Source organism: Triturus cristatus, chromosome 10, assembly GCF_964204655.1.
Source record: "Triturus cristatus chromosome 10, aTriCri1.1, whole genome shotgun sequence".
Classification (NCBI taxonomy): domain Eukaryota; kingdom Metazoa; phylum Chordata; class Amphibia; order Caudata; family Salamandridae; genus Triturus; species Triturus cristatus.
In genome coordinates this window covers 119,650,085-119,668,874 of record NC_140593.1, presented here as the reverse complement: position 1 = coordinate 119,668,874, position 18,790 = coordinate 119,650,085, and the positions used below count along the sequence as shown (strand labels likewise).

Sequence of the window (18,790 nt, the reverse complement as noted above, 5' to 3'; positions counted from 1 at the left end):
TTTTGATAATTTGTTGTATATATAAGGTGTGTGTATATATAGGATCTAATGAAATTGTAAATAGAAGTGTTTTTGCTTTATCTCTATGTCTGTTAAATTGGTATATACCATGTGTTTAGTGTCCTGGTGTCTTCCAAGAGATATTCGTTACTGATAAATAATGATGAATGCATTTGCTTATAAGAAATAAGTATTGACTGAGAAAATTGACTGTTTCTTGGGTAAAAATAAACAAGAGATTGATCCCTCTTAGCCTAGTTTCTTTATAAATATTAGATGTTCCGTACCCAGGCGTGGGAGGGTTATTTGGGTATACCCCATATTTTTTATTGATAAAATATCGTTATATGCAAAAATATCAATGTCCAGAATATCGATGTTAAGATAATATTGATTTTTAAAAGATAGAAGTCATTAATATAGTTTGCAAAAATATAGTTGTTTAAAATATTGTTTTTTAATTAGTGTTATGTATTTTAGTATATATTTTAAATGTATGTGATATAACTTTTTGGTGTAAGTATTGTTTATGTTTTTAATATATTACATTTTTAGTAGTTATTACATTTAATGCAATAAAAGTTTGTGTTTTTTAGTTCCATAGTGTGTTGTGGGTTTATAGTGGTATAGGTTGGGAAGTAATTTAATTATAATCAATTAATGATTTGTTTATTTAATATATTATATTTAATGGATATGTACTTGTGTTAATTGCGATTTTTAATTTGTTTTTTGGTACATTTTATGTGTGGTTTGTGATGTTTGTAGGGGTAAAGGGAGGAAAGTAATTTATTTTTAATTACTTAAAAATTAGTTGTTAATTAATACTAATTATGTATTTACTTTGTTTTCCAAATAAATTTTATTTTTTTTGAGATATTTTGTTTGGTTTTAATGTTGAACTGACTGGAGTGGGAATAGTAAATTTTACTCCTCTGCCATCCAACACTTTCCCTACTGTTGCATTTATTGGAGTGGGAATAGTAAATTTTACCCCCTCTGCATTCCAACACTTTCCCTACTTTTGTACTGACTGGAGTGGGAATTGTAAATTTTACCCCCTTTGCTATTCAACACTTTCCCTACTGTTGTACTTATTGGAGTGGTAATAGTAATTTTACCCCTCCGCTATCCAACGCTTTCCCCTCTGTTGCACTTATTGGAGTGGGAATAGTAAATGTTACCCCTCCGCAATCCAACACTTACCCTACTGTTGAACTTATTGGAATGGGGATAGTAATTTTACTCCTCCACTATCCAACACTTTCCCTACTGTTGTAGTGATTAGAGTGGGAATAGTAAATTTTACCCCTCCACTATCCAGCAGTTTCCTTACTTTTGTACTGACTGGAGTGGGAATAGTAAATGTTACCTCTCCGCAACACTTTCCTTACTTTTACACTCATTAGAGTGGGAATTGTACATTTTACCTTTCCTCAATCTATGGGCATCATTAGGATGGCGGGCGGACAAAGTCCGCCCGCCATCCTGATGTAAAAAGGGACCGCCCGCCATAAGTGCGGCGGTCCCATGGCGGTGATTAGGATGCTCCCGCCACACTGGCGGGCGCATCCTGCATTTTTAACATTGCGGCGGGCGATGCTTTCAGCTTCACCCGCCGCAATGCCAAAAATGCATGTTGTGCATTTGCATGCACAACGTGGCAGGCACCACGCGGTGCCTGCCATGTTGTGCATGCAGGGGGGTACCATAGGTACTCCCCATGTGCTCTCCCACCACCCCAACATCCTGGGTGCCAACAACGGGCCCCCAACTTCAAAATCCGCATGCCTTTCCGTGGCGGCAGTCCCGCCACGGAAAGACTGCCTCCCGCCTGCATCTTGATATGGATGGCGGTGTCTAGCAGACACCGCCACCATATTAAACCCTTTTCCGCCCGGTCGACTTGTCGACCGGGCATAAAAGCGGGGACGGTCTTCCCGTCCGCCGCGGTATCTCCCACCATACTGATATGTCTGGGGTAATGTGCATGCAGGTGGTGTTTTATGGCGGGCGGACTGCCACCGCCGGTTGGGCGGTGGTGATCCGCCTGCCATACTAAAAGGCCCCATGTTGTTTTAATCTTAAAAGGCACACAGCTACCCAAGGGTTTCCCGGCGACACCTATCAGGAACAGAAAAGAAAAAGGAAAATGTTCTACATATTAAACAACCAGGTTTTTAAACACTTACGAAAATTCTCACGTATAGTTTCGGTCCGAAGTGACATAGGAAGGGAGTTCCACAAGGAGGGACCTAGACAGGAGAAGGACCGACTGCCCATTCGTGACAGTCTGGTCATAGGCACCGTAAATTTAGCCAGAGTGGCAGAACGTAAAGAACATGAAGAGAGGTAGGGGCGAACTAAGGCATTCAAGTATTGGGGTGCCTTACCAAATTTGATTTTAAACATATAGTTCAGGGCTTTGAATTTAATACGATTCTCAACCCTGAGCCAATGAAGATCCAGAAGAGAGCCTGAGATGGAGACTGTTTTTGGATCCTTTTAAAGTAACCTAGCCGCCGCGTTCTGCACCAACTGTAGTTTACGTAACACGTCCTTGTTGACTCCTAGATACAAAATGTTGCTGTAATCCAGTCTTGAGGTAACAAGAGCTTGGACCACGGTTCGTTGTGTGGACAAAGGCAACATCCAAAGGATTTTCCTGAGCCACTTGAGAATAGTATAGCAGATCAAGGACACTTTCACCGCTTGTTGCCTCATTGATAGCTGGACATCGATTTTAACGCCTAGGTTCCGAACCTGATGATTAGGCTGTGGCAAAGCACCCATTTCAGGCGGCCAGTGTTGAGGTCCCCACAGGTCTTTATTTTTGCCCAGTATCATCACCTCCATCTTTGCACCATTGAGTTTTAGCAGGTTGGCTTGCATCCAGCCTGCTATATCCCTCAGCCCAGACTGAAGAGAAGATGATTTTGACGCCCTTTCGGCAGATAGGGAGAAAACAATCTGGGTGTCATCAGCATAGGAAAAGAGAGGCAACCCAGAATCTTCAGCAATCGTCGCCAGAGGCCTGACATAGATGTTGAATAAAAGAGAGCTAAGGATCGAACCTTGAGAAACCCCATAAGGTGAAGAATGAATATTGGAACTGGACTTGGGAGAAAAGACTTGGAACGTGCGATCAGACACAAAATCGTCGAGCCAGTTAAGTGCTAAGCCAGTCACTCCAAAAGATTGCAAAGCTCGCAATAACACAGTATGAGAAACCGTGTCAAACACAGCACTTAAATCCAAGAGTATAAAAGCCACAATATCCCCGGTATCAACACTGTTACGTATCATTTCTGTGACTCCGAGCAGAGTAGTCTCGATTAAAAAACCTGGTCTAAAGCCTGATTGTGAGCCATGTAAAAAATTTGGGTATTCCACAAATGACGTCAGTTGGATATTGATATGTTTTTCCAAAATTTTGGAGAAGGCCGGAAGCAAAGAAATGGGCCAGAAGTTAGACAATTGCGCGGAGTCTGCATTAGCTTTTTTTTAAAGTGGGAGAACCATCGCGTGCTTCCACGCAAGTGGAACCCTTGCTTCCTTTAACCCCTTGCGTGCCCATGACGGAACCACTCCGTCATGAGCCACGGGCGGCGTGTGCTCATGACGGGCCGGTTCCGTCATGCTGCGGCCGCTCCGCCCACGCGTCGCTGATTCCCCGCCTGTGCGGGTGAATTAACGAGTGGGCGGAGTCGTGACGGAACCACTCCGTCATGAGCACAGCTCGCCCGTGACTCATGACGGAGTGGTTTGTCACGAGCATGGCGGCGCCGCGCTCACCCCGCACCCCCCCAGCGCCGCGGCAGAATCCGTGCCGCGACGAAGGTGTTAAGGAAGCATTGAGCAACTCCATAAATAACAACAGGGAGGACTGTTCGAGTTTCTGGAGCACAGTGATGGGGATAGGGTGCCTAGGGTAACCGGATCTAAGGCTGTCTAAAATCCGCCTAAAAGAGTTTTTATCCAGAGGCACCCAAGTTTCTAAATTGCGAATAGGTGCCGAGGATGCACAGACCTGCGGTTCCTTACTCCTAATTGACTGGGGAAGATTCTTAATTAGCTGTATATCATTGGCCGATTGAGACTCATTAAGTGCGGAATATATACTTTCATCTTTATTGAGAAAGAACATAGCAAGATCTTCACATTGCAATTCAGTGAGATCCAGGGATTTGGGTTGACATGCCGCGCCTGACAGTTCTTTGAAAAGCTTGAACAACGTCTTGGCAATTATTCTGTGCCTTAGAAAGGGTAGAGGTCACATGCCCTGCACGTGCAGCTTTTCCGAGTCAATGGTAGTCTCTTTTTGCCTTTTTATAGGCTAGTTTCGTGTCTGGAGCATAGTTCTTTCTCCAGCATCTCTCTGATGCTTTACATTTACTTTTCTCCACTTTTAAACTCTCTGAAAACCAAGGGGCACATGGCCGATGATTTTTCACCTTCTTGACAGACAGCGGAAGACAAGCATCAATGGAATTAAGGATCCAGTTATGTATGGCATCCGCGTCTGCTATAGAAATAGGGCTAGAGATGGGGGCACTCTTAGATAGGAGCTTATTAAAAGCTTCAATATCCAGTTTACCCCAATTTCTTGAGTTGGACTTGTAACCATTACATCATAAATAAAAGTGGAGTCTGAAAAGGAAAAGAATACTGGTAGAACAATTTTTCACATATGTTAAAACAAGTACAAAAAAGAATAATCAAAGAACATTAGATCCACCAGGGAGTGGTGGGAGGGATAATGTCAGCCTCCGTTGTCTTTAATGAAATCAAAATTCTCTCTGTGTGATAATTGGAGAATCGTCATTTCATTACAAGACCGGAGGCTACATTATGCAAGTTTAAAGCTTTGCAATGCTACATTGCTTACATGTTCTACAGGCTTAAGATAAAATTTAACAAAAGTGGAAGCATTAGACCAGTCTGCTGCTTTAAGGATATCCGAAAGTGAACCTCCACCCCAGAAAACCTTGCTGGCCATAGCCCCACGGGAAGAATGAGCACCAAATTTGGATAGGTCTATCCCTGCTTCCAGCATCAACATTCTTACCCATCTGGAGATAGTAGCAGAATAGACTGCCTTGTAGGGTTTAACAAAGGAAATCAATAACTGGTTTTCAGTCATGGGTCTAAAAACACTCATTTTTTGCTCATATACCTTCATGCAACTTACCACACAAAGTTTAGGAAAGTCAAAAAAGAAAGGGTAGAAAATATTCTCAGACATGGTTTTGGTTCTTTTCCAAATTTCAAATAATACACCATCAGGAGGAAACATTCTATTAGATATTTCCAAGGCTTTAACATCAGACACCCTTCTGAACGAAATAAGACAAAGTAAGTTTGCTAACTTAATGGAAAGTTGTTTTCTTGAAAGAGAAGAATTATCGGGCCAGGAAGAAAAAAGTTCAAAGACAAGATTCACGTTCCATAATGAATCATATTTGGCCTTAGGTGGACGTTCGAGTCTTATTCCTTTCATCACTCTACGTATTAAGGGGTTAGTACCGATAGAGAATTCATTTAACAAGGAATGCCCTGCAGAAATTGCAGATCTGTAACAATTAACAGTTCTATAGCAAAGACCTGATTTAAAAAGATCTTCTAAGTAGTTTGCTACTTCAACTACAGGTGCGTCCACGGGATCCATATTCCGTTCCAGGCACCAACTACACCATTTTTTCCGTGCCCGGTGTATCTTCTCCATGTTCCTGGAGCCCAAGATTCGTCCAAAAGGTTTTTAGCCTCTCCCGAAAGGCCATAGTATCTTCTTGAACCCCTGAAATCTTCCAGGCAAGAAGGTTAATTTTTTCTAATAAGAGAAGAGTGTGTAACTCTCCCTCTGGGCCAGGAAGGTGGTCTAAATTCCCTGGGATAAAGCGTGGAATTTCTATTGCTAACTCCATCACGCTTGAGAACCATATCTGAGAGCTCCAAAAGGGAGTAATTAGAACAGTGCGGCAACGCTCCATTCGAACTTTCAAGAGAACTCTCTGGATTAGTGCGGAAGGAGGGAAGGCATAACAATTTTGAATGTCCCATTGTTGGAGAAGAGCATCCACTGCAATTGCTAGAGGGTCTGGTCTCCAGCTGAAAAAGTGATCTATTTGGAAAGTCAGCCTGCTGGCAAAAAGATCTATCTCGAAAAGGCCCCAAAGATTTTGAATTCTCTGGAAGACTAAAGGGTTCAGTTTCCAGTCGCTCGAGTCTTTTAGGAACCTTGAGTTCCAATCTGCTATTGTGTTTAGATGACCTGGGATGAATTCTGCTCTCAGGATTATTTTTTGATTCCAGCAGAAATACCAAATCTTCGTGGCTAGATCTGCTAGAAGCTTTGACTTTGCTCCCCCCAAGCAGTTGATGTAGGATACGGCTGTAAAGTTGTCTAATTTGATAAGAACTACACTGTTTTTCAGGACTGACTTGAAGCTCATTAGGGCGTTCAGGCTGGCTAACATTTCCAGGCAATTTATATGTAAGGAGAGTTCCTTTTGGGACCATTTCCCCCCCGGTTTCTAACTTCCCTAGTCTGGCACCCCAGCCTAGGTTGCTCGCATCAGATTCCATTGTGTGGTCTGGCGTGTTCCCGGAAATTGCTGTTCCATTCCAACTGCCTAAGTTGTTGCGCCACCATAGGAGGTCCTCTCGAGCTTCCAGGGACAGGGGAACAACGTCTGAATACCAAAGACCTTTCTTCAGACCCGAAGATTTTAGTCTCTGTAAGGCCCTGTAGTGTAAGGGTCCCGGTGAAATTGCCTGAATGGATGAAGATAAAAGACCTACTATTCTTGCAAGTTCTCTCAGGCTGGCTGACTGAGTCCTTGGATAGGACATAAGAAACTTCCTTCTTTATCTTTGATAATTTCTTCTGGGGAAGTTGTAACTGAGCTAAAGGTATGTTCACCTGGAAACCTAGGAACTCCAGGTTCTGAGAAGGGGTCATAATTGATTTCTCTACATTGATGATGAAACCCAGGCTCTCTAGGAGATCTACAGTCCATTTCATGTGAATCAGTACTTCCTCCTTGCTTTGGGACATCAGTAAGATGTTGTCTAAGTAAATAATAAGCCAAACTCCTCTTCTCAGGGAGGAGACCACTGGTCTCAGGATCTTGGTGAAAAACCAAGGAGCTGAGGATAGTCCGAAGGGAAAACATCGAAATTGATAGGTTATATTTCTCCATACAAATCTTAGGTATTTCTGAGAGTCTGGATCCATGGGAATTGTAAAGTAAGCATCCTTCAGGTCTAGTTTTATGAGCCAGTCCTTCTCTTGGAGGATATCTCTCAGAAGATGAATCCCTTCCATTTTGAATTGTCTGTATACGAGGAAGGAATTCAAATCCTTTAGATTTATAACGGGACGCCAACCCTTCTCTTTCTTTTTCAAGAGAAAGATTGTGCTCACAAACCCTGGACCGGTGTTGGAGACGATAAGAATCGCTCCTTTGGCTAGCATTTGGTTCACCTCCGCGTCTACCAATTCGGATTGTTCTTGATCTAGGGTAAGTTCCCTGGGTTGTTTGGTCTGGTATGGAGTAGTAATAAACTCTATTCTGAAACCTTTTACCGTCTGTAGGACCCATGCATCGTTTGTTATGGATTACCAATTGTATCTGAAAAGAGAAAGTCTTCCCCCTACCTTTGGGGGGGAAGAACCAGGAAGAGAAGATCTTACCTTGTTGTCCTTGTCCTTAATCTTCCTCCTCGGCTATTTCCGCCTCGTGTTCGATTGTTGCGGCTTCTCTGGGGGTAGAAATTATTGTTTCCCCAATAGAATCTTGAATAACCGCGTTGATTTTGGTATGAGGACCTGTTGAAACCACGGCTGGCTGCCGGTCCTCCCCTGTCAGCCCTTCCAAAAATTCTTCCTCCGAACATTCTCCTCATGTTGTATTGTGCCTTGTTAAAGGCTGAGAATGTCGAGACGTATTTACCTAGAGATTTTATAAAGGTCTCTCCAAAGAGAAGGCCATTTGGGTCTCCTTGGATGTCTTTGTTTGCTAGATCCCCCAATTTGGGATTCATGCGCATAAGGATGGCTCTACGTGTCTTGGAGGTCAGGTTGGCATTTGCGTTCCCGAGGAGGCAGATTGCTCGAGAATCTCGTTCGAGTGGTTTTCTCATCGAAGCTGTAATAACTTTTGCCACATGATCTAAAGGCCACCAGTCGGAATCTCTAGGATGGGTAATCTTGGAGGGATGAAACATCTCAGACCCTGATGGGTCTTTAATAGAGTTTGAATTGTTAGAAGATTGTGCTAAATCCACATCAAGGAGGTCATCATTGAATGTTTCTTTGGGGTCGAAGATATATTCATCGGCCTCATCGTCCATATCAATTGGGGACAGGTAATCATCTTCGATGAGGTCTAATGTGCCGCGAAGGGCACCCGGTCTCTTTGTGCTGTGAAGGACACCCATGCTTTTTGCGCCATTAGGGTCGCTCGTTCTTTTTGTGCCGCTCGGGGCACCCAGGTCATTTGTAGCGCACAGGCTACCAATCGATAAAATCCTGTCCTTTGTAGCACGTAGGCTACACTGAGGTTCAATATGTTTTGTCTTTTTTAGGGCCTTACCGCGTTTACTGGGGAGTGGATCCTCCTCACCAGAAGAAAGTGATGCGTCATCCTCAGGAATAATTATCTTTCTTTTAATGAGTGCTGCCTCCACAGCTTCCTTTAAAGAAGTTTTTAATTGCCTCTCAAAGAGGTTCATTAGTGAATTTTCTGGTCTGAGACTCACTTTGAGACATCTTTAAGTATAAATAAATTAATCCCTTCTTTTTTTCTTTTTTTTTTTAAAGGGACTTGTTAATGGTATTTAGTAATGAGAAGCCGGTGATCCGAGGGAAAACAGCTGACTTGGTCCGTTGGGTTCGCGCAGTGCGTCTTCATGGAAACGCAACAGCGCGAGTCGGGATCGGGTCCTCAGAGCGTGTATTGTGCTCTGAGGGTCACATTTTTTTCCCAATTTTTGTCACGCGGGTCTTCTGTAGAGGTCCCGATCCGGGAGGGAAAGGACCGACAATGCTCTTACTTCGAGCGAAGGAGACTTATATCCTGCGTCCCGCGTTTGAAGCTAAACAGCTAGGAAAGGACCGGCAATGTTCTTGCCTCGAGCGAAGGAGGCATATATCCAGCTTCCCGCGTTTGAAGTTAAACGGCGGGGATTCCGACTGGCAGAAGCTTCGGGTATGTCTGAGCTTCACTTCGGTATATATTAATCATGTTCTTTGTAAAGCGAGTCATAACTTACTTGTTTGATAAAGAAAACGTTACATGTGTGAATTTATGTGCGCAAGAGCTAAAAAAAGGGAACTAGCACAAAAGGGCCCAACCATAAATTGGAAGGGGATCCTAAGGAGGTAGAAAGACTTACCTGTAAGGGACTCGATCTAATTAAGCCAAATAAGTGAATTAAAACCAAGAAACTGTCATAAAAATTGAAACACATACAACTAAAAAACGACTCTAAGATTGTTACGTTATCATATAAATAGAGATATAAATGCCAAAAGCATTTAAAAAAGCCATAGATAGAGTCTATAACATGAAAATCATAGGAGCTAAGAAGAAGTTGTACTTATCTGTCCATGAGCAGCAAATAAAAGAGGAAGAATGCTGGTTGCTATGGTGCTTTGTTATGTTACTTGGAATGTTTTTATTTATGATGTAATGGTTACACTTTAAAGGGCTGCATGTCTAGGCAGCAAATAAAAGTTACTGCCTAATGTAGCCTCAGGTCTTGTAATGAAATGACGATTCTCCAATTACATACAGAGAGAATCTTGATTTCATTACAAGACCGGAGGCTGACATTATGCAGTAACTTTTATGCAAGACTGGGAGAAAGTCACAAGTTCAGGCCAACTGCGATGGACCGCAGGTCAAATACAGGGGCCAGGTTGGTCCTGCTTAAAGAGTTACCTCAGTCCAGCACCAAGTGTTCTGATCGCAGTGGAAGAGGCTGCAAGGAGCAGGGAGAGTGTCGTGGGTGTCAGTCGAAGTTGTGCGAAGAGCTGGCCGGTTGTCGTGGATGGACGCTACTGTAGTGTGATGATCCTGTTGGCATCCCAGACGGCCGAGGCTGGAGCTTTACATTGGCGGTCATTGCTATAGTCGATGCAGTGTGAAGAGGTGGTTCAGCGGACCTTCATGTTGGAGGCTGGCGTGGGTGGCAACATGTTGCCATGATCGCCAGAACTTCACGTTAGAGGCTGCTGTGGGGGCAACGTCTTGCCACGAATGGGCCCCTTTGCACTCATGAGGAGCACAAAAGCTGAAGGGAAGCTCAACTGAGGCTGCACTAAGAGTCTAGGACCTGAGGGCAGCACTTGGGGGGTGAAGAACTCTCTTAGCAGAGGCCAGCAGGGCTCAGGCAGGTTCAGTTGTAGGACCAGGCAGCAGGTCATCTGGACAGTTGTTGTAGGGAGCCTCTTGAGCTTGTTTTGTTATGTTAAATGTATTTGTAAAGTGCTCAGTTACCCCAATGTGTCCTGGCGCCAGCTCAGATTTGTACAAGAACAGTCCAGGGGCCAGGTCCTAGATGTTAAATAGCCGTGTTTTCAATCCCTTTCTGAAAGTAAGCAGATTAGGGGAGAATCTAATATGGAAAGGCATTGAGTTCCATGCCTTGGCAGTGCCAATGATGAAACTTCTATCACCACACCACAGTTGGTTCTCTTGAATTTGGAAACTACAAGGGTTTTAGCTCCCAAGGAGCGAAGTGTTCTGTTCGGTTCATCCATTTAAGATTCTGTCTAAGGTGGTGGGGACCTGTATTGTAGAGGGCCCTGAAGGCTGTAGAAAGTGCCTTAGATTTGATGCGATGCTTCACTGGGACCCAGTGCACTTTGCAAATTTTAGATGTGACTGACTTGAATTTAGTTAGGTATGCCGATTAGAAGTCTAGCCACAGCATTTTGCAGCATTTGTAATTTTTTAAGGTGTTGCTGCTGTATATTTGAGTAAAGTCTGTTGCAGTAATCCAGTTTTGAAAGGACCAGTGAAGTTACTACTGTTGTTTGTGATTCATACGAAATCAACCAGAGAATCTTTGTTATCATCCTTAGGGTGAGAAAGGTGGATGCAGGGATTGAGTTTACCTGGTCTCCAAAGGAGAGTTTATCATCCATTTGGACATCCAGGTTTTTGGCTTTCTTCACCAGCAAGAGCAGAGGGCCTAATTCATCTGGCCACCATGATGGCAACCAGAAGAAAGTTTTATTTTCAAATAGAATGAGTTCAATTTTAGGCAGTGATTGCTTGTCCTAGTGCCGATGGCCCACATACAGTTACACAATCTGTTGACTGTGTCTCTGTCCTGGTTGGAAAGTGATGCAACAATTTATGTGTCATCGGCATATGAAGTGAGTGAGAAGCCAAATGATCTTATCAGGGGAGCAAGGGAAGACACATACACATTAAGGAGTGCAGTTATGTTAGTTAAGTCATGTCCCAGCAGCTCAGAACAGGTGGTCAGCTGGTTGACCCATGTGGTCACTGCAGCCTGAGTTGAAGGGTGTAGGTCCAATCTTCCTTCTCAGCAAACAGGGCAGCAGAATGGCAGTCGTTCTGGCAGTCAACCAGCTCAGAAGTCCTTCTTCTGGAGCATCTATTGTTCCAGGAATGTACTGAAGAGTTGGTGTCTTAGGTCCATTATTTATTCACAGTGCCTCCTTTGAAATGGTAGAAGCTATTAGGGGCTTCCCTTTGAAGTGTACATGTTTCCTGCCTGCCTTGGCTCCAGACTAACTACAGGGGGTATGCAATCCTATGTGTGAAAGAAGGCCACAGCCTATTCAGGTGTGAGTGGGGCTGTGCCTAACCCAGCTCTCCCATCATGCCAGTAACGGCCCATTCAGGCACACTGAGGCTCTCGATTGTATGTGACTGCCTAGGGAAAAAGCACAAAGACCAACTGCCAACTTCACCCAGTCATGTGACCCAGAGACAGACTGCAATCACTAAGTGGCTAGTGCAGGAAAATGCCAACTTTACAAAAGTGCCATTTTTAAAATTGTAATTCAAAATCCGAATTTACCATAAAAGAGGATTTTTAATTACAATTCCAAAGATACCAATCAAGAACTGCTTACCTGCTCCCATTTGAAAGTTGCACATTCTTAAATGTAATAAGTTAACTCCAATGTTTTCCTATGTGAGAAGCAGGCATTGCAGAAGGGGAAAACAAATGTAAGAGTTTTTTACTACTAGGAGATGTAAAACGTAAAATGTTATGTCCTACTTTTTAAATACATTGCACCCTGCCGGCCCTGCGGGCTTTTTAGGGCCTAACCTATGGGTAACTTGTATATATTAAAAATGCAGTTTTGAGCCTGGAAAGAGATTTATGTTCCCAAGTCAAATTGGCAGTTTAAAACTGCACACACAGGCTACAATGGCAGATCTGAGAAATGCTTTAAAGGACTACTTAAGTGGGTGGCACAATCAGTGCTGCAGGCCCACTAGTAGCATTCAATTTACAGGCCCTGGGTACATCTAGTACCACTTTACTAGGGACTTATACATAAATTAAATAACCTAATTGGGGATAAGCCACTGTTACCATGTTTAAAGTAGAGAGCTCAAACACTTTGGCACTGAGTGGCAGTGGTAAAATGCTCAGAGGCCCAAGGCCAACAAAAAAGAGATCGGAAATAGATGGAGGAGTAAGGCAAAAACTTTTAGGGGAAACCATCCTAAGGTTGAGAGGTCTAACAGGAGTGGAGAGGTGGGGCAGTATTGGGTGGCAGGGCACACACTTTCTGGTTCTTTGAAGGTCTCTCTCTCTCTCTCTCTTACACTGCTAATATGAGATCTTAAAGTGGGATGAAAAGGGCAGTATTATGGGAAATATTCCCAATAGTGCTAACCTTTGTCTTATCTTGCAAAGGTTGACTGCTTTCATATAGTCAGCCTGCCTGTGACCTGGCGCCATGCCTGCTTCCACTGGGCACGAGCAGTGAACTCTTATTTTGTTGCCCGGTCTGGAGGCTCTCTCGATGGAGACCCTCATAAGTGACTGGCGCTAAAATGTGGATTAATTGAGAGTCCCCAGGGTTTAGGGCCTTGCCCTTTCTAGCCTGTCCTAATGGGAGATGGCTAAACTTCCCAGGCCCGTTTCTGTCATTGCCAGATCGCTCTAAACATCATGTTTCTTGTCCTCTGCTATAATTCACTGAGGAGTTGTATTGCTTTATTTGCTTGTATTGAACTATTCAAACTAGCACGCCTGTTAAGAATGATTTTAAAAAAGTAAACCCTGATCTGGATGCATGGCGTTTGGCATCCATGGAACTATCTGTCATCTCAATCTCTCACGTCTAGTGTTACCACCTCATCCCATAACATCACGGACAACAGTTTACAGTACTGGTCTCTGTCATAACACCGTGCCTTCTGCGTATATGTATTCTTGGCTTGCTTCCATTCAACTAATGAGACTAGCGCAAATGATTACAAGGACATGAAAGGGAAAACCATGTTTGTGATAGCATAGAGTGAGGTGGCCATGGTTCACGTGAGCGCATGAGGTTACACCATAGAGGAGAGTTTAGCCCGGGCTTCGTAATTCCAGCTTCTCAATGGTGTGGGGGCTACAACCTCCTGTGTGAGGAACATGTCTGCAGTGTTGAGTGGCTCACCTATCCCTACATTACCTAGGAGCAGGGAGGGATGCTTTCCCATAACACTAGTGGTGACTTTACTGTAAGGGGATTCCACAGTGCCTAAACTGAGACCGCATATTGGTTCAGACCACTTTGGCATTATTTTTGATGAAGGTGAAAGTGGGAAAATTAGCCATTCTCTATTTACAGAACTAACAGATCCCCTAGTGAATCTAATATTGGTCTGATCTAGAGCGGATGCAGCTTCTTTCCATACTATTAGAAGTCAGTAGAGGACAATTATCCTAATTTTGATTTCTCTACTTAAGTCCTTATCATGGCTGGTGGTTAAACCCAAATCTCTGTGCAAACAAGAGTTTGCAGAGGCATCACAATGATGACTTTGAATTGTGCCATAGTTATAAGATACCTGGTCTTTGTTAGATATTTTTGTGGGTCAAACCTTCCAAAATGTATTAGGAGAAAAGACCCAGAAAAAAAAGCAAACGACAGAATTTGTCAAGTTAAATACCGATTTCACATGTTATGCCACATTTCCAAGTGAAACACTTGAAAAAGGTGGTATTCACCACTCCAGGTAAATACCTCACCCTGGGGTAATGGTATTTAGCTGATGCAGAAAAATATTTCACCCCATTGGGGCCCACTCATATACAGGAAAAAAGGTACATAGGTTTCTCTACCAAATTGCCTTCATTCGCCCTGAAAGTAGTTACATGAAAGGGGGAAACTTGGTATATATACTGCCTGCCGCTGTCTTGGAAAGTGGAATGTCTGCCACCAAATGTGGGCCCTGAAGTGTACCTCTGCGGTAGTGCCTTTATATCTTGTCTCTTTAACTTGTTGGAGGGTGTTTCCCTGTATGTCACAGACGCGACATTTACCTTTTACTGAAAGTTTTGCGCACATTTCGAAGGTGGACTTTCACGGACATGACTCCTATATACATAGTGGTAGATAAGATCACGGGGGCAGAACCTCCACCATTAAGTGTATAGTATTGTATTGCCGTTTATGTAGCACCTTCCTACCCCTTGAAAGGCCAAAGCAAGGAATACGTTACCTCCAACCTTTTGCTGAGCCATTGGCAGAGCCACAGAATCCCCGCTGATGTATGTAGGGCGATCAGAGCAGTGACGTCAGGGTGGCCCGCGGGCAGTGCAGGTATACCAGCCTAACATTTGGATAGATGACGCATGAATGTCGCCCAAACTTACCTGGAAAAGGATATATTCTAGGGTTTGATGAAACTGTCAATGGCAAACGGTAAATCTTTGTCTGGTTCCCTTACAATTTCCCTAGAACTGGCTTACACAATAAACATCTGAGCTAGTAAAGGCCCTTAGTAGGCGCCAAGCTTGTGCAAAATGTATGCCAAATTATAGTGACACATATCACAGCTGCAGTGTCATCAGAGAAATCAAGTGCAGAACCTAAACATTATAAAATTAGATAAAATGAGTTTTGTGATAATTCCATGTGCTACTGAGTCTCTGATAGCACAAATAAGCACTGAAAATGCCAGCTATTGTGAAGGTGGAATACAGCATAACATTGTGTTTTGGTAAGGGCAGACAACCCTCAGCTCACACTGCCAGGTCCTGTCTTTGAGAGCCTATCTAGGCCATCAGCCAGTGTGCTTGGAAAAAATAACTGTTGGTTCAAGCACATGCACCTCTCTGTCTCAGAGAGCTTAAGGCCCCTTTTGTATTTTTTTTAAGGAGAGCTGTGAGTGCAGGAGAACCGTGAGGTGTCCTGGTCATATGTGAAGCAGCATGTGAAGAAAGTCATGTGAATGTTTACAGTCTTACATGAGAATAATCAGAATATACATATGAAAGTAAATGAAAACACAACACTGTTATACACAAAAAATGAATGAAACATAAGCAGTACATTATGATATAGTTATGTGTGTAATTTCATAAGAGCTCTCAGCAATAGCAATGAGTAGTGAAGCCATTATGTCAAAGGTGCACATTTAAAATAATGTGAAAACACAACAATAGAGAAAATCTTACTACCTAGAGCTGAAGTTCCAATAAAGCGAAAAATCCATGTGTTTCTTGCAGAAAACATCCTGGGATGGCCAAAGTCGCAGTCAACTGAGCATGTGAGGAACGGAGGACTCACCACCCTGCCAACAGCCACCAGTGCCAGCATGACATGGGCCGCCGCCATGCCGACTGCGCTCCATGATGACCAAGATCTGCGGGACGTTTTAGTGGTAAGTTCACGGGGAAATAGTACATATATTTCACCATAGCCAATAGGTGTTTTTTTCCACAGTGTGGAAGTCCCTCTCACTGAAAGGCTCACTCACTCACACCGACTCATTCATTCACCTATTCACCACATCACCTAACTTGTTCTCTACTATTACGTATTAACTGGTGACAAGGATTTTCTCATTTCTCCTCCACTGTATCGTCGAGGAACCAGGTTTGGTAAACCCACCTCCCACGCGTCACATACATGTCACAAACAAATTACTTTTTGTTTTGTGCCTTTCCTTATTCGTGTACAGCATGTTTACTATGATTACTCTACTCCGTGATCATCATAACATGGCCTGTTGAGCCCACAAGTAGGAAAGTGTCTTACAGTGTCCATCAGGGCTCAGTCTTTTATCTTTTGGTCTTCAACATAAACATGTGCCTACTGGCTTAACTTGATGAAAGACACCAGGTAGTGCTTAATTTCAACTGGTAATTTCTGGTACTCAGCACCTGCACTTAATAATCAACACCAGCACTTCTGACAGTCTGCCACATGGTGTCACTTGTCTGTCAAATTTAGAGATGAGCACAACAAGTTTTTAATTCAATATACATTAAAAATTAGTAAGACGTGCCACCCAAGCCATTTGTATAGCTTTGTGGACCTAGGATATTCTGAATTGTCAAACTTGTTGGAGTGTGATGGTTATTTGTTGCGTTGGCACCGTCGTTGGCAGCACTGGCAGGGGAAATGGGTGGTGCAAACTGCAGTGGCCTCCTGAAGAGTGCCCTGGCACTTTGTTTTTTTTTGTTTTTTTTTAACAAATTAGGCACTGAAACCATCTGCAAAGACAGCAGCGGCGGTGCGTCCATTAGGGCGCTGGGGCGTTGCCCTACCAGACGCCCGCAGCTCCCTCAGCGTCTCTGAACTTAAGTAATCTCTCAGTTTACTTACGTTCAGAGACGCCGAGGGAGAACTGACAATGCATGTCAGTCAGCGTGATGGTTGACCGCCCACCCCCTTCAGAGTCTGAAGGGGTGGGCGGTCCGGCGTCATGTTGACTGACAGGCATTGTCAGGGGCAGGCAGCAGCACAAGTGTGCATGAGTGGGTCAGGTGTGGAAATTTTTCGCCCGTGCCCAGTCATGCGCTCTGGTGTCTGCTCAGGCTGACGCATGCCCATTAGGAGAGCGAGGGTTGAGCAAGGCTCAAACCTCGGTGTCCTAATGGGCAGGCGGGCAAGTAGTAACCGTGCCCTAAGCCAATCCTGGTGCTGCTCCAGCACCAGGATTGGCTGAGAGGGGTTGCCAATCACTTGCCAGCACTGCGCAGTGATGCAGCTGTTGATGGCGCCAACGGACCCGAGGCGGTGCGGACCAGGTAAGATTATTTTTATTTTATTTAAACCCCCCCGGCTCCCACCCCCCTGTGACACCCCCACACCCCACGAGCCACGACTGTCCTTTTCATCTGCCTACCCCAAGAACTTATACAAACCGCTATGGGGTTGTGGTTGTAAGGAGCTTGAAACTTTAAATCTTATTCAAGGATTTCACCTGTTGGGTTGTACCAGGCAGTTTATTATAATTCAATTATATACCAGGGAGTTGAACCCATGCCCTATGAAGCTGCCAGAGTTGAGTATCAAAGGGGTGACCCGATCGACCACTGGACTCTGGTTAATAGTGGTTCACAAAGAAATAGTCACAGTGGAAATTGTTCACAAGATAACAACATCAAATTCATGATTCAAATACCAGAAAGGATTAGGACAACACCAAATCTTGTCATACAATCAAAGAGAATAATTTTAATCGATTGATTGTCAATAGATCAAAGATTCACAGATACATCTCTATTACGCATTTTGCAACTTTCAAATGTAGGTGCAATTGAGGTGACAAGTGCTAAAGGTGGGATCAGTGCAAGTGGTAGTGCAAGGGAAAGGTTGTGCATATATATACATCAATATACAATAGTAAAAAACCTAACCAGCCAAATAATTGGCACAGACAATAAATGAAAAATCATAAACAACTGCCGCAGTTAATTAATCACTGTCATCCAGGTATTGATACATAATGAAAGAAAAGTCAACGTTTCGACCCCTTGGTGGTCCAACCAACTGAGAGTCTTGGAAGTGGGATCTTCTTCAGGACCGGTGAGTAAGTGTAGGGGTGGGGGAGCACCAGCAGCAGCAAGTCAGATTTTTCAACGCTTCCCCGAGAGGTATAGGTTACTACTGAACCTATTGCCTTAATACTGCTAGATTCAGTTCCGCATAGTGTACTCAGACTCTATGTGCCACATCTTTAATCCTACTTTGAGCCCATCAGGCCCACAGTTCTAATCTCCGGCAGGAGTGACCCCTGCTGTTGCTGGTGCTCCCCCTCCCCTACACTTACTCACCCGTCCTTAAGAAGACCCCACCTCCAAGACTCTCAGTTGGCTGGACCACCAAGGGGTCGAAACGTTGACTTTTCTAAAATGTGCTTAAAAATGCAAGATATGGCCACTCTTTTTTCAAAAGTTTCTCCCCCCTTAGGTTGTTAGGGCTCGCTCGCGACACTCGCTCGCCGCGGTACACACCAACGAAAAGTTTACGCCTCACCACTTTCAAATGTCACCAGTCGCCACTGAAAGACAGATGAGTGCAATGACACTCAGACCCATCTCTGTCCATGGAATTAACCAAGAAATCACGTTTACAACGCAGACAGTTCATACTTGCGCTATCATTTTATGAAAGCATATTTATATATCTATATGCTTGAGAGCCACTAAACTTCTCCTAGTAGATGATGAGGCATAAACATGATTAAGTTGTTTGTCCCTGACTGACAGGACCCCTCCCCAGTGCATTTTAAAAATAACTGTATCAGTCAAATCGCTCTGAGCTCAGGTGAGGTTTTGACGCTAT

The 18,790-nt window shown here is 43.8% G+C and overlaps 1 protein-coding gene across 3 annotated transcripts in view; it reads left to right on the top strand.

The window, feature by feature from the left end:
• OSBPL10 (oxysterol binding protein like 10) overlaps positions 1-18,790 on the top strand; it is an 850,497-nt gene that overhangs the window by 604,160 nt on the left and 227,547 nt on the right. For all 3 annotated transcript variants that reach the window (XM_085630573.1, XM_085630574.1, XM_085630575.1), the window contains one exon: positions 15,724-15,878. In XM_085630573.1, the coding sequence (XP_085486699.1) occupies positions 15,724-15,878 (155 nt within the window). The remainder of the gene's footprint in view (positions 1-15,723; positions 15,879-18,790) is intronic.